This window comes from Stegodyphus dumicola, chromosome 3 (genome assembly GCF_044657685.1).
Source record: "Stegodyphus dumicola isolate Sdum_Otavi_A_Nest chromosome 3, ASM4465768v1".
Classification (NCBI taxonomy): Eukaryota; Metazoa; Arthropoda; class Arachnida; order Araneae; family Eresidae; genus Stegodyphus; species Stegodyphus dumicola.
The window spans coordinates 273,751,329-273,767,102 of NC_140770.1; the positions used below are offsets into that span (position 1 = coordinate 273,751,329).

At 35.7% G+C, this 15,774-nt stretch overlaps 1 protein-coding gene across 1 annotated transcript in view; it reads left to right on the plus strand.

Annotated features, from left to right (window-relative positions):
* Positions 1-10,880: 10,880 nt before the first annotated feature.
* The window catches only part of l(2)k09848 (WD repeat domain 74 lethal (2) k09848), a 44,889-nt gene continuing 39,995 nt past the window's right edge, over positions 10,881-15,774 (plus strand). The window contains exons 1-2 of the mRNA XM_085814160.1: positions 10,881-11,028; positions 13,478-13,584. Of these exons, the coding sequence (XP_085670286.1) occupies positions 10,974-11,028; positions 13,478-13,584 (162 nt within the window). The 5' untranslated portion in view covers positions 10,881-10,973. The remainder of the gene's footprint in view (positions 11,029-13,477; positions 13,585-15,774) is intronic.

The window sequence follows — 15,774 nt, forward strand, 5'->3', positions numbered from 1 at the left end:
GAGCCATCAATTGATCCACTGGCTGGTAGACTTTCACAGCTCTGACTGGGTAGCGATCTTAACGAGTTGCTTGCTGGGCTGCCTCGAATTTCACGGCGTACAACAGAGCACTTTTTATGTCCTTCACATCCACCATTCGCAGAGTTTTCTGTATTTCAGGATCCCGGATGCCGTCGATGAAGTATTGCTGCGATAGGATTTCCCTTCTTTCTGTCGGGCACTCCGAAAAGGCGAGGTGAAACAGCGGTTCAACATCCGTGGCGAGCTCCTGGAGTGTTTCCGTTGTCTTCTATTTCACGGGATTTTAATTGAACTCTGCTGTAGTCTTTTAAACATTTCTTCCCAAAGCGCAGCTCCAACGCGCCGGAAAGAGCTTCGAAATCTAGCCTTTGGTTTTCGGGAGGAGTCTGAAGGATATTCGTTGCTCCTACTCTCAAAGAAGCGGCGAGATGACAGGATTTGGTGCTGCTTTGGTAGACGGTTCACCGGTTTTTGGCGATTTAGCTGTTTTCCATTCCTGTGGTAAGTATTGCCATCAAAGTATAGTATTACAAATGTTGGTCAGCTTGAATATTAACTTGAGTGATAGCATCTTCATCATCTTGTTGTTGATTTGATCAATACCGGGGCTGTTGTTGTTCTTTAAATTCTGAACATAGCTAATAACTTCTGACGGTCGGACTGGAACGATGTTTTTAGTGAGTGGGTTTGTTGTGTAATTGTTATGGAAGTCAAAGATAATATGTTCTGTTGCTGTGTCATGCGTGTTGTTTATGCAAAACTGAGATTCCAGATGCGAAGCTAACAGTTCTGGTTTCTCAGTTTCGGTGTAATTGTTCTTGTCAGGGCCTTTAAAGGGCGGAATATTATTGTAGCATTTCCTATATCTAGAGCATGCTCTTCAGGAGGAGTTATCATCCGTAGGAAGCAAACTTAGATAATTAGTCCAGTTTTGTTGTGACTGAAAATTTGTTAGAGACCTGACGGCATCATTCAATCTATTGAGCAGTTGCTTGTCAGCAAGAAATCTAGTGCGTTGGTACTGTCTTCTTGCAGTTTTTTGTCTTTTAATTACGTAATTAAGTTCCATGCTTCTTTTGGTCTTAGAATTTTTGATAATTTTACAGGCATTTCTGTGGGTATGTAATGCTGAATCCGTAAAGTCCTTAACTAAACTATCAATGTCACTCTCATTATGTCCTGTTGGCAGTGTGTAACGTATGTTGTTTAGAGCTTTGGCAAACTTAGGCCAGTCAGTAATGGCCCTTTCGAGTGGTGTGATATAATGGCTGATGTCCAGGATAACTCTGACCGGATTAATTCGTCCATGCAGTGGAGTAGCGAGCATAATTGGAGCCCGGGGCAAAATACCTTTTTGGCGCCCCACCGAAAAAAACAAAGTGATATGATAAAAATGATAAAAATCTTGTTTGGAGACCATTTGGTGTCCCTCTGCGAGCGGTGCCCGGGGCATTCATACACCCCTTGCCCCCCTTGCTACGCCACTGCGTCCATGATCCTGTTATTTGAACAACCGTACATGAAACAGGCAATAGGCAATTGTCAACACTGAGAAGCTGGAAATTTAAACAGCAATTTAAAAATCAAATTAATAAAATATCATAGCAAATTGATAAAGAAATTAATTATCAAATCAAGGAAATAATTCATACATAAATATTAACAATGAAAACATAGTAAAGCAGCGAACAATGGGTATCATGAAAATAAGATTAAAATATAACTATTACCAAAATTATACCAAACAGACGAAGTTAATTAAAAGATGAAATAATGATTAAAGATGAAATGAAATTTTCATAAATAAATAAAAATAAAGTAAATTCTTGAATTTTGAACAAATATAACGCAACAGGACAACCTTGTTTGTTTACATTAGCTACACATACGTCACGTGACCTAGGAGGTTATTTCATTACGGCAATAAAGCATACCGTGTGCTAAAGCGAGACGCCAGTGAAAGTTATTAATAGATATTCCTACAACCTACAGAAATCTTGCATCTCTTCCTATTTGCGATTGTATCAGAATGCTCGCCGTCTAATAGCAAAGTCACCAAAACAGAAATACGGCTGAGATGAGAATCGCAATCTGCTTACTATTGCTGGAAACGATCCACGACCTGTTGATGCAAATGTTGCAACTTGTTCTTTTATAGAGTAAAAGTAAATATTTCGGAAGCGACGTATAACAAAAAAGATAGTATTGATTCCTTGTAATATTTTCTTGTTATCCAAAGAGGAGAATGGATTAGAGTACTGTGCATTAGAAATCGGTTTCTTCAGGAATGTGGTTGCATTTTGAGAACTTTGTTTCTAACAATTATAATGTGCTACGTTAGTATATTGTATATCTTCTGCTTATTAATTTAATGCACCGGTTTCTCGTTTATTTGTTTCTAAACGCTTTTATCAGTCCATGGAAAGTACGCAGGGGCATAGCTAGGGTAAAGCAAGGGGGGAATCTGTCCCCGGGCGCACTATCTAAGGGGTGCCAGTTTGATATTATGACATTTTAGAATGAAATATTTTCTATTCTTGGCACATAGAAGGGGGCGCAAAATCTTCAGCTGCCCCCGGGCGCTGAAAACCCTAGCTACGGTTCTGAAATTACGGAAGTATTAATATCAGTTTTAAAAATCATATCGTATTATTAACGCATCTTGTTAATAAAATTAAGCGAGTTTGAAAAAAATTATATGTAAAGAATATATCATAGGCATTCTGTTGATATAATCAGTCAGAATACTTTATAAATCTGTGCGAGAATTGCAGTCATATTCCAAATTAAAGTAATTTACGGGTATAGCATCATTAAAACATATCACAGAGACTTTTAGTATTGTGTGAAATATTATACTGCGTAGAAAAATCAGTATCAGAAATATACAAGAAGTATAGTGATATAAAGTTTTAATTTTAATAATTAAATTACCTGCAGTGATTTTTCCGTTATGCTCCTTACGACAAGAAAACAATGTACGACAAGAAAGTAATATAATGAGTTCAGACCACGGAGTTTAATGAAGGAGGTGAAACTGTCTAGTAGAAAAACGGTCCTAAAATGACGCGTTCACTAGATGGCGCTGTTGTTCCATCTTAGTAGTTCCAAATGTAAACATTTATTGAGTAGCCAGGCGGCGAAGCTTACGACCGAATGAAAAAATGTTTATGTTTTTAATGTCTTGCATTGCGTTATTATCAGCGTTATAATATTCTGCTCACTAATGATTGTATTTTATTCCTCAAATTATAAAATTAATTTACAGCTTTCATGCTGTAAGGCTTGTAGTACTTTTTATGAATGATTAATTTGAAGATTTATGAATGATTAATTTAATGATTATTTTTCAGTCCCTCCCCCTTAGAAAAATAATCATATTACTAGTAATAATACTTGCTGTGTATATGTTAAATTTAATTAGAATAGTTTCTTCGCGTCTCTTATTTTGTAAAATGCTTAGATACACAGCTTGATATAAACTGTGGCGAAATTTTAATGAAGCTTATAGAATTTTTTGCTTCAGTCAGTAAATTTTCGTTACTATCATAATAAGTTACTCTTTTTTATGAATCAGATGTCAGTTTTGATTTTGATATTTTTATAGTTTTCTGTTAAAAATTTCCATATATTTGTTATTTGAGAAGTATTTTTCAAATTGATTTCAAAAGATTTTAAAATAGAATTCGGATTTGAATTCAGTTAAGTATTCTGAACGCTTGGTTATGCTGAACTACACTGGTGTGCAAAAATTAAGGACGAAGTCGAAAAATTAGCATATCAGCTGAACGAAGAGGCAGAGCGGACAGAAAGACCAATCAGGAGATTAAGTAAGGTGCTGTACGGTAGCACATGCGCAGATATGCAGGTAGACGTAATGGGGGAGTGTCTGAGTAGTATAAAGCATGTTGTCGGTGTAAGATCAGTATTTCTGGCAAAGAGATTGCACGCCGTATAGCAGTTAAAATCACACCGAGTTGCTGCCTCAGCGAGAAGTGGCGAATAATCAATTTGTTAGACGACATCTGGATGCTTTTATCCGAAGTCGAATCATTGGGAAGTTGGAGGAAGGCCGCAGTGTGACAAGTGTGGCTGCAGAGTTCGGAATTGCTCACAGCATCGTTTCACGACTTTGGAGACAATTTCAAACTACAGGAACAGCTATCCGGGGGTTTAGTAGTGGTCATCCACGAGGAACCACACCCGCAGATGACCGGTATATTGCCTTATGTTGCTATCACATCTATAGACGCGCGCGCTTACCCGGGACAATTCCAAGAAACGGCAGGCCTTTAAGCGGCAGGCTTCTGAGAAATGTTTCGTCTAGCTAGGAGGAACGTATCCCGGCTACGAGCAACATTTTAAAACTTTTTCCAAAATGTTTCGGCTGGAGACGTGTTCCTCGAACGTTCAACCAATCAGACGAAAGGTCAGCTTCTGAAGGATGACGGGTAACATTCAATATGGCGATGGCTCTCACTGTGAAGTGATAGACGGTGGAAATAGAGGCCGATTTAATTATTGCTGTTTTGTTGTAATACAACTGCCTGAGTCATTTTTTAAATGTGTATACATTCATTAAATATATAATCGTGGAAATTTCAGAGTTGACAGTATTTTACGACGTTCTTGCAGTTCGGATTTGTTTACAAATTGTTCGTAGCCAAAAGTTCGCCAAATTTGTCGTATTTCGTGCTGATCGTGTATTATAACACTGTTATATAATAGAATTTTATTTCTTAAATTTGAATAATTTTTTAAAATCCGTTTGTATATGCGCGGCTTTTCTCCTAATTACTTATCTTTTAAATTGTTAACTGCATAATCAGTGACACATTTTAAACAGCATAAAAGATGCATAAAAAGAAAAGCATAGCTTATGTAATAATGAGAATACTCATTAAATTTGTCTATTATTTTCATGTTATTAATCAAATACTTTTTGGATTATAGATACATTAGAAACTATACTTTTATTGTAAATGCTACAGATTGAAACATTGGAAATTTATAGATTTATTATTATGCATGATGAAAAACATTTGTATATACATTCATTAATATAAATCTTATTCATTACATTAATACTAATAAATATATATTAACAATTTCTAAAACATCGCATCTCTCTATCTGTATGTAAATATATGACTTATTAGATGTGTATATATATATATATGTATGTATGAATACAAAATGAACATTGCCAAGAAGTTTATTTGAAATTACTTTTAATTCAGATAACGATTATGTAATTGGCAGCAACCATAGTTATCAGTTCTTTGCAAATTATTATGGGTATGTAATAATCAGTTGAAAAATAATTGATAAGTATTTGAGTACTAAAGAGTGTACACATTTTGTTATTGGGTTAATTCATAATTATATCATACGTATGATCTACGTAATAAAAACATGACTAATAAATAATAAGAAATGTAACAGCTGTGCATTTATAACATTTGATTACTTAAAACAGCGCACAACTGATTATCACCTTCATGTCTGTTTACATAATGAATTGCACTTTCCAATTAAGTGCATGGGCCTACTAGTGGCCGAAGCGTCTTTGAACACTGGTAGTTCTGTCTGAGGTTAGAATGCCGCGAACGGGCTGGCTACATGACATTTCCTTGGTTTGCCCCATTTGTAACTGGTATACGAGCCAATTTTAAAACATCCTCTACAAAGGGATCCCTCCTGTTGTTATCCCTCGAGGCTTTGCGGTAATCACATAAAACCAACTGAGCCCACCAGCGGCCGAGCGGTAAAGTCGCTGAACACTGGTAGTTCGGTCCGAGGTTCGAATCCCGCGAACGGGCTGGCTGCATGGAAGCTTTCGTGGTTTTCCCCATGTGTAACGTGTATACGAGCCAGTTTCCCTTAGAAAGTCCTCCCCGAAGGCATCCCTTCCCTTAGGCAGATAGCCCTAGTGTGCTTTGCTGTAATCTCAATAAATCAAACCATAAACCAAACTCATGATGTGAACACCTAATTTCTAGAGTTGGTATAATTAATGTGTTTTAGGTATATTACCGAGTGTTCTATGGGACAGTAAACAACTCGCACATGTTTGATTGCTCATGTATTCATATGCTTTATTTGATCTTCATTTTGCTAAATAGTATCTGCTGGCTGTGAGGATGTAAATATCAGTCATATAGATTTTTGTCATTTGAATGGACAGAACAGTAATTATGAGCCATAAAGTTAGTCAGAAAATGCTTTCACCAGATCACAAATTTTCCAGTGAGCCATCAAATTTTCATTGAAATGCAGACAACAGAAAATACACATAAGCGATGTGTGATAAATAGACTTATCCAGCACATGTTTTTAAACTATTTTTAGAGTGTATACAGAATTTGGCTATTACTGATGTAATTGATTGCTATAACCAGAAGTGTGTTTATCTGTTACATGAAGTGCCAGAGTGGAGATCAAAGTGATTAACTTCATAGCAATCACCTTTCTATTATCTCCCATTACTAACAATAAAGTTTAAAACGAAAAGCGTGTGAGCAATACAAAACAACACGAAGAAGCGAATGTCACTTGAAAGGAAACGTCACTTTCGCCAATCTGAGCGGTAATTGATTCTTGTTTGGCTTTCAGCCTGTTTGCCAAGTGAAGATGGTAACCCTATTTCGCCAAAGGCCGTTTCTCAGAACTGTTGCTGCAAACGTTTTGTTTCGGCAACAAACAGCTAATGTGATAACGCTTTTACAGGTCAGAAGAAACAGGCGGCAGACAGCGGGAGAAATCGCTAGACACACGACACAGGCGACTGGACGACCGATATCGCGTTTTACCGTGGCCAGAAGACTGCACGGTGGTGGTCTGTTTGCACGACGCCCTGTACGGTGTGTACCTCTAACGCCTGCCCATCGGAGAAGGCGTTCTCTAGGGTGCTGGGAACACCGGATTTGGAGAGACAATGAACGGGGACAAGTACTATTTACAGATGAGAGTAGATTCAGTCTGAGTAGCGATTCTCATCGCATACTCATCTGGAGAGAGCGGGGAAGCCGCAATCATCCCTCGAACATCATTGAAGGGGACAGGTATGGAGGTGGCGGTGTTCTCGTTTGGGGAGGCATCATGCTTGGTAGTCGTACAGACCTTCACATCTTCGACGCAGGTTCCGTCAACGGGACCCGTTATTGTAACGAGATTCTTCTTCCATATGTGCGTCTTTTTATAGGCACTATGGGTCCGCAGTTCCTTTTCATGGACGACAATGCACCATGTCATCGCACAGTAGCTGCCGAACAGCTCTTAGAGAGTGAGGATATTGAACGTACGGATTGGCCGGCACGATCTCCGGATCTCAATCCCATCGAGCATGTATGGGATTTTCTAGGCAGACGCTTGGCAGCTCGTACCTTACCACCAGTAATGATTCCGGAGCTTCGACTGGCGCTGCAAGACGAATGGGCAGCAATGCCTCAACAACTCTTTGACACCCTCATTCTCAGCATGGGCAGACGCTGTGAAACCTGCCTAGCAGTCAGGGGAGATCATATCCCCTATTAAAGACCGGATGTTTCTTGCTGGACACCCATCACAGGGATGTTTCGGCCTTCAGTCACATTGCGCTCCATGCTACTTTTTCAATAAAGCTTCTTTTTATCCCTCTGATTTCTCTTTTAGTAAGTGTTGCTTACATTACTCATGTCCTTACGTATTGGGGATCTTACGGTATTAAATGTGTTGATTTGGAAAGCTTTTGTACAAAGTTATTTTGAAAAAATACTCGTTCGTCTCGTTCTTAATTTTTGCACACCAGTGTATATTATTCATAATTAAATATAAAGAGTAAAAAATATTGACTAATTAAATCTATCTTTACTTTTGTCCTGCTTGAACTAACTTCTAACCAATAAATGCAGTATTTTAACTAAAAATATAATGCAGATCTTTTTTATTTTAAAAGTACATGTCCTTTTTTCTTTCCAAAGGAGGAAAATTCTATCCTATTCAATAGCCTAAAAGATGAATTTCTTATGTTCAGAAAAATTTTATCACAGCTATAATGTTATGATATTTTTTCCATGTTAAGTTTCAATTTGGTACATGTAGCTTTTTTGGAAAAAAAAAATGCTTTGCATGTGTTATGTTTTACTGGAAAAGGTCCCCTATTTTTTATTTTCATTTATTGAACTGATCATTTACTAATAGACTATAATTACATTTGTTGCAAAACTACCAGTTTAATATCAGAATACCTAATGTATACTTGCTGCGGTATTTAAAAAATATCATTAACTATGTAAAATAAAGTCTGTTTTCTCTTGCAGTAATTATTTACTTTTTTATTCTCAATTTAATATCTTTTTTTTTCAACCATTAAAGACTCGCAGTGAAAGAAATTTTATGTTTAATGATTAAAATTTAATTTGAAAATAGTAATGGAAAATTAAAATTTAATTGCAGCACATAACGCTTGAATAGTTTTACACATTCAAATTTAAAATCTTTGTGCATAATGTTTCTCACTGTGCAGTGTATCAAGATTTAAATCTTAATTTTTAACAGCCATTCAATTATGTGATTAGGTGACATGATTTTATAATATTCATAACTTATTTAATATCCTGAATTTATCTCATGGAAAATCAATTTTTCATTGCACTTATCTGCTGTTATGTTTTCACTCAACCATGCAAGTAAAGTTAATTTTATGCAGCACAGTGTTCATTTCCATTTATTATAAAAACCTACTTCAAACGGAAAAGAAGGGGAAATGAGTTAATCTTCTTTTTTGTAAATGAAATAAAGAGGCAAATATTCCATCATTCTTGCATAATTCCAGAAATTTATTTAACTTTAAAATCTCAGGATTGCCTGCTTTCATGCACGAAATACAAATGCACATAAATTATGTAAATTATGTGAAATATTTAACTAATTTCTAATTTAAAGTTCTGTGAAATATTTAACTAATTTCCAATCTATTACTTTTTAAATACCCTCATATTTACTAGCAATCCAGACGTTCTGTAAAGTTGTAAATTCGTCTGACTGTGATCAGACATGATATAAATGTTGCTCACCTTTGGAGCTCTAAATATACTTGGATTCTTGATTCCCAAGCTTTTATTATTCTGCCTAACAGATGTATAACCACTGTTGCATCCAGGGACGAAGCAGGTTGCATTACAAGAATTACTCATGATGGAAATTGATATCAAATCCGTATTTTCTGTATTTTTGCCTATGTCAAATCCTACGAAAAGTAGAAAAGCTAACGATTGCAGCGCCCTCTATAAATAATGCGACAAAAGTGGACCATTTTGGGGAAAAGTTGTAGTACAATCAATCAATCAGACAAATTATTGCTGAGCTGTTTCCAGCTCATGAAGAGTTGCGTATAAGCACACGACTTTAAAAAATTTTGAAGTTGTAGCTGAACTATTGAAGTGATGAAAAAGAAGGTCTAAAGCATGGCAGGCGTAGAGGGAGGTGTCAGTCATGAGAAGTAGGCGTGTCTACTAACCAGAGCAGGAACGCAGAGTCCGGAGGGCGGTGCTATCCCCTGAAGCCCGAGCAAGCAAACTCGAAATTAAGCAAAGTTAACATCAAATTCATCATGCAAAAGAATAATAGAAAATTTACAAGTCCATTTTTATCATCTGTTCAACCATTCCCAGAGCAAGTAATACTTTGTCCTGCGGCGAATCAATTTTCTTACATATTTCAACAAATTCTAGGAATTTGATTGCAATCATCTGAAGGTTTTTATCCATCGCGAAATCCACTTTAGCTGGAGTAATAGCATCTGAGTGGGAGTCTGATGGCATACTATTTTCTTTCTGTAATGGTATTTCAGTCAACGGAGACATATTCATAGACTGCGACTTCCGCGCTGAAATCCTTTTCATGCTGTCAGAGACAAATGAATGTCAGAGTGTCAGTCCTTTTCATCCTGTCAGAGACAAAATACCACGAATTTTTGGTTTAAATTCGCATAACTTCGAAGTAGCAATATGATCCTTTTTACAGTTCGCGCAAGTAGGTTTCAGTTCTTTGGCTAATTTGCATGTGTAGGTCAGGTGTCCCTGCCCACACTTGAGACATCTTGGCGAATTGTTACAAAACATCTGACCGTGTCCATATCGTTGACATCTGAAGCAAATCACGTTGCTTAGATTGCATCTGTATCTTCTAAACTTGACTCTAAGGTCCAGCAGAGTTTTCTTTCTGTAGATGTTTCTACTCACTTCGTTCCTTTTGAATGATGCAAAGAAAACTGGTAACTTTATTTCTTTACCATCAATTTTCTTGGTAAACTGCGTTACGTTTAATACAGGGAATCCATCTTTAACCAACTCAGCCTTGATTTCTTCCACTGACGAGTCGTCAGGCAATCCGCGAATAACTACTTTCAGCGGTGTATCTTTCTTAGGGCGAAAGGAGCTAAATTGCACTTCATCTTTCATTAGCACAGCTAGTGCTCTATCTCTTTGATCGGCTGTATTAAAAATCAGAGTGATTTTATCGTTAGTCAAAACACCAACGTAATCCTTGACATCAAATTTGTTAAATTGTCCTCTCAATTCGCTCCCATTTCACATCCGGTCTTGGGCAGGAAATCGGTGGAAGTCGTTCACTTTTATGACCAGTCTTAGCGTTAGAAACAGACATAAGATCTTTATCAGCTTTCTCGGAATTATCAGCACAGTCCATAGCCACTGGATCAGGAACTGTAGCGAGAGCTTCAAAACAATTCGACGTTACTACTTTGTAAAAGTTGTAATACCAGTTTTCCCTCCTTCTTTATACTCCGTGGTTCCATGGAGGTACCTCCATACGTGGTTCAGACTTATTTGATATCGGAAACGAATTTAAAGCGCCATCTATCTATCATTACAGTAGCTAATTTTTTCCTCTCGCGAAGGAAGAAATAAATCTTTTCATTCGACCACTGTCGAATTCCGGCAGCCGTAAGAATGGCGGGAAGTGATTTTCACGTGTACGTCGGATCTGAAGTGGGGTTCCTGAAAGGTTTGTTTTGTTTTGTTTTTGGCTATAATATACTTATTTTTATTATATAAAGTATGCAAGTTTTGTGAAAAAGGTTTATGTGACTAAATCCGTTTACTGTCTCATTCCGGCATACGAAAGAACAGCGACAGCAAATTTTCACGTGTACCCCGTATCTGAAGTTGATTTTCTGGTCTGTTTTGCTCTTGTATACTTATTGCATATTAAGACCTGTAAAGTATTCAAGTTTTTTAAAAGCTTATATGACTAAATTCATAATAATTCATGTTTTTGTAGGTCATCTTTCAATAAAGCAAAGATTTATAAAAATATTTAATGTTTTTTATTGTATATTTCAAAAACAACATTGATTTAGGGATTTAGCATTGGAGGCTAGGTGCTCTGTGTTTATAATTTGCTAGTTCAATGATATACTTTTTTCATGATATACTTGTATTTTGTTATGATAAAAGAAGTAAATCAATTGTAGGCTAATTTTAATTATTCTAAAAGAAAACGCGTAACTACCATGGATGTACCATGGATGTATAAAACGTTTTGGAAAGGTATTATTTAAAACGTTTTCATATCTTTTATTATACTTGTAAACTGTTATAGGGAATCCACTAATATTCACATTCCACTCCCTCAAAATTTAAATTATGATCAAGAAATGGAAGAACAAAACTGTTCTACTAAACAAACTCCCGCCCCCCCCCCATTTTTATTTCGGAAGAACACATCTAGTGGTTATCATTAGATAAAACTGTAAGCGGAATATGAAAAAAACAAATATGAATTCTAGATGGGGAATAGAGTCATATTTCTTTGCACCATAGTAATAGAAGATTATTGTAATATAGTAGATTTCCTGGAGAAGAAAAAGTTAAAACTTCCTCACATGTAGAGAGCGAAAAAGCCATCAAAGCAGTTATAAAACATTTACCACAGTTTCATAAGATGTGATATTCCAAAACCTGACAAAAATCTCCTTGTAGTTAAAGCAGTTTACAAGGCAAACTGAATTCCATAAAAGCTACCAATTTATTTCACTGAAGTCTCCCAATGTAAAGAAGGAAAGGCCATCCACAATATGAATAAAATCTTTTACTTGCATATTGAACCATTGAATAAGAAAAACAAACATCCAACCCAGTGCTTTAAATGCCAGTGGTTCAGACGCACCCAACATAAATGTTTTAACGAGAAATGTTGCAAATGTGATCAAAATCACAGACGCTCCCAATGCATCCTAAAGCCTGAGGAGAAAACAAAATGTGTTTATGCAAACACGGCCTTGTATCTTCTCACTCAGGCTGCTGTGAATACCAAAAGAGACTTCAAATGTTTAAAAAAGATGAAGCAAACAAAAAAATCCCTAACATAGCTAAAGAAAGTTTCCATTCTGTTCCAAACTGGAAAATTGCTAAAAGTCCCGAATTTAAAAGAATAAGCTATGGTGAAATCTACAGAATAATATATAAACATCAAAAAAGGATATTAACCCAATTTTTGAAATTTTTAAAGATCAGAACTTGATTAAGTTCCAACAAAATATCTTGTCCCATCTGAAGAGTGCAAAACCCCCATCAGAAAATTAATCGGAGGTTTTCATGCAATTCAGATGATAATTTCCTTTTTGGAAATAGAAGATGAATAAACTGCGGATAACTATCAATTTAAATGGGGAAAACATGTAATTAAATTCAGTATTTTTAAGGAAAATGAATACCTAAATTTGTAATGTTTAATTTTACTGTTAATTTCTAATGTACTAGTATGGAATATATTATTTTTTGGCTAATCTTTGGAATATGGTAACAGGTAGTTGGGCGACATTTTGGTAAGGCGATAAAGGTTACTAGCTAGGACTTTAGCAGTGTACATGGATGAAGTCAAGAGTGTGCACAATGCCATTTTTGTGCAATTCTGGGGTATTTTTTTTAAATAAAAATAGATCGATGTGTACATGGATACGGTGTATGTGGAATTCTTAAAAATTTGCGGTAAGCAATTTGCGATTCTGCACTTTCTCCCAATTTCGCACCTAATCTTCGTCATGATTAAGCACTTTTGTTCCATAAAAGTTCTAGCATAAGCGTAATTCGGCTAGCAGATTGTTGGGGAAAAAATTTTGAGTTAAAAAAAAAAAAAAGCCTTTGTGAAAACAAAATGGTGTCCAAACAAAAACTAGCAGGTTACTGTAGCAGGGTCGCCAAAAAATCTCCAAGTTACCATAATCCAAAGATTAACCATTTTTTTTTTAATGGTACATACTGTCTCATGAATTATTTGCATTTTTCTTACGTTGCCTTTTACGTGAAAAAAAGAGGCACAACCATAGCTTATTCTTACCATGTGTTTTTAAATTACATTTGTCTAATGTTTAAGAATGCCCTCTCTTTTTTTTTTAATCTTATATATCAATTTATTGTAAATATTAAACCGTTCAAAATGTTGTTTTTTATAGGTGTTGAAATTTTCAAACGGTCGTTTTCTAATTTAAACTCAGTAACTGCTGAAAACAAAGATGAAGAAATTACTGCCATGTGTTGGGATGATACATCTGAAAAGAAAGTGAGTTTTAATTTGATATTTAAGTGTTAACATTTGTGAATAAATTTATAATTTGGATTTTGGGAGACTATGCTTTCAGAGACTTTCTTCTTTTCGTTTTCTTTTTTGAATAAGTAAACAATGTTTCTGTTTTGGAATTCACTATAGTAGCATTTCAGATGTTTTCTCTTATTTTGTTTCTCAGTACCTTTTTATATTAGATACTTATAATTTTAGTCATACTCATCATTTAGTCATTGCTTTTATCTATAGCAGGACATTCTCATTGCAGTGAATGGCAACATTCATTGGTTAATCTCCAGGTTATGGTAACTTGGCGAAAATTTGGCAACCAACCCTACTACACAACCTGCTAGTTTTTTTTTTTTTTTTTGACGCCATTTTGTTTTCACGAAGTAAAGGCATTTTTTTTTTTTACTCAACAATTTTTTCCAACGATCTGCTAGCCAAATTACGCTTATGCTAGAACTTTTATGGAACAAAAGTGCTTAATCATGATGAAGATTAGGTGCAAAATTGGGAGAAAGTGCAGAATCGCACACTGCTTGCCGCGTTTTTAAGAATTGCACATACATGGTATCCATGTACACATGGACCTATTTTCACTTAAAAAAACATCCCAGAATTACAAAAAAAAAAAAAAAAAAAAAAAAGGCATTGTGCACACTCTTGACTTTATCCATGTACACTGCTAAAGCCCTAGCTAGTAGCCTTTATCACCTTACCAAAATGTCGCCAAACTACCTGTTACCATATTTCAAAGGTTAGTCCATTCATTTTTACTGTGCAATATGTATTCATGCTCATCAATATAGCGTGAAGACAAAAACTTGGAATTTTTTCCCCGAGAGACTCACTTCTCGTCTATTGTGTTCATTTTAAATATTTAGCCTATTGCGAGATACATTTTTACCTTTTAAATGGTAAATAAAGTTTGTTTTGAATTGTTTTGTTGTCATGTTGAATTTTAACATGTGAAGTCGTGAAGTTTTTTATAACCTGACAATGGAGTAAAATGGTGTCAAAACATTGTCATAATTGGTGACCTAAAGTAAAGAGTGTGCTGCAATTTTATGTGTAGCTGGAGTGAAGCTTTTGTAGCAAACTTGATAAATTTTGTGATTTCACAGCAGTATTACGTCACTACAAATGATTTCTTTGTGGAGCTATAACTTGTGAATATTTTAGTGAAAATATTCATCACTTTGTGTGTTGAGTTGCTTTTTACTGTCTTTGGAATACTGGTAGGCAATTTACCTCCTATGAGTGTGAATCAGAGAAGTTGTGAGGTGAACTTTTCCCTCGTGTCAAAACTAAAGGAAAGTTTTTCCAAAGGAGAAGGGAATGTACAGGTGTAACATCATTGCATTGCTATGCTGTCAAAATTATAACCAGCGTGAGATGTGAAAGACCTCATGATTAAAACATCCTTGCATAAAAATGTGGAAAAGATGCGCATGCATTAGGTATCTGTAATTTTTTAAATAAAAAGATGGTGGTTGTTAAAAATGATGTACTTTCTTTAAGGACTTTGCTACAAACCCTCCCACCCTTGGAAAGATACTCCTTCCTTTTAACCCTCATCAACCAATTCTCCTGATGACCGTAAGAAATACCAATGAAGGATATTTTGGCAGACACCATAGTTTATAGACACCATAGTCTAGGGATTTTCACCTATTGGATTGCTAGGTTCGGAATTTCTATCTGCAGAAGTACCAATCAAGGCCAATAATATGAGCCATGCGTGTTCACTCTTAATGAAATATTTTGCATTACTGAATTCAGACTACTACTGTGGAGCCAATGAATTGCTTGAGAGATTTCACCATTCACTAAAACAGGCATTCATTTGCCATAACATCCAGTGAATGGTGAGCCTTTTAATTATATTCCTTGGTGTTCGAGCAACATATAGAAAGTCTCGGAGGAACCTGGAGATGGCTTATGGAACTACTGTTCATCCTGCTGTAGAATTTTTCAGGACAGAATGCCTTTGAAAAGTGGTTTATTTTTGAGACATGAAAAATGCAAGTTGAATTTCGTCAAAAAACTGAGTAGAACGCGAGATACAGAACTGTCACACTTTTTTTCTGTCAGTGTACGTGTTTAATCAAGTATTATATTAATTAATAAACCTACTTACAAGTGGATTCTTGTTTCTTTTCGTTTTTTAGAAATTTATTGATG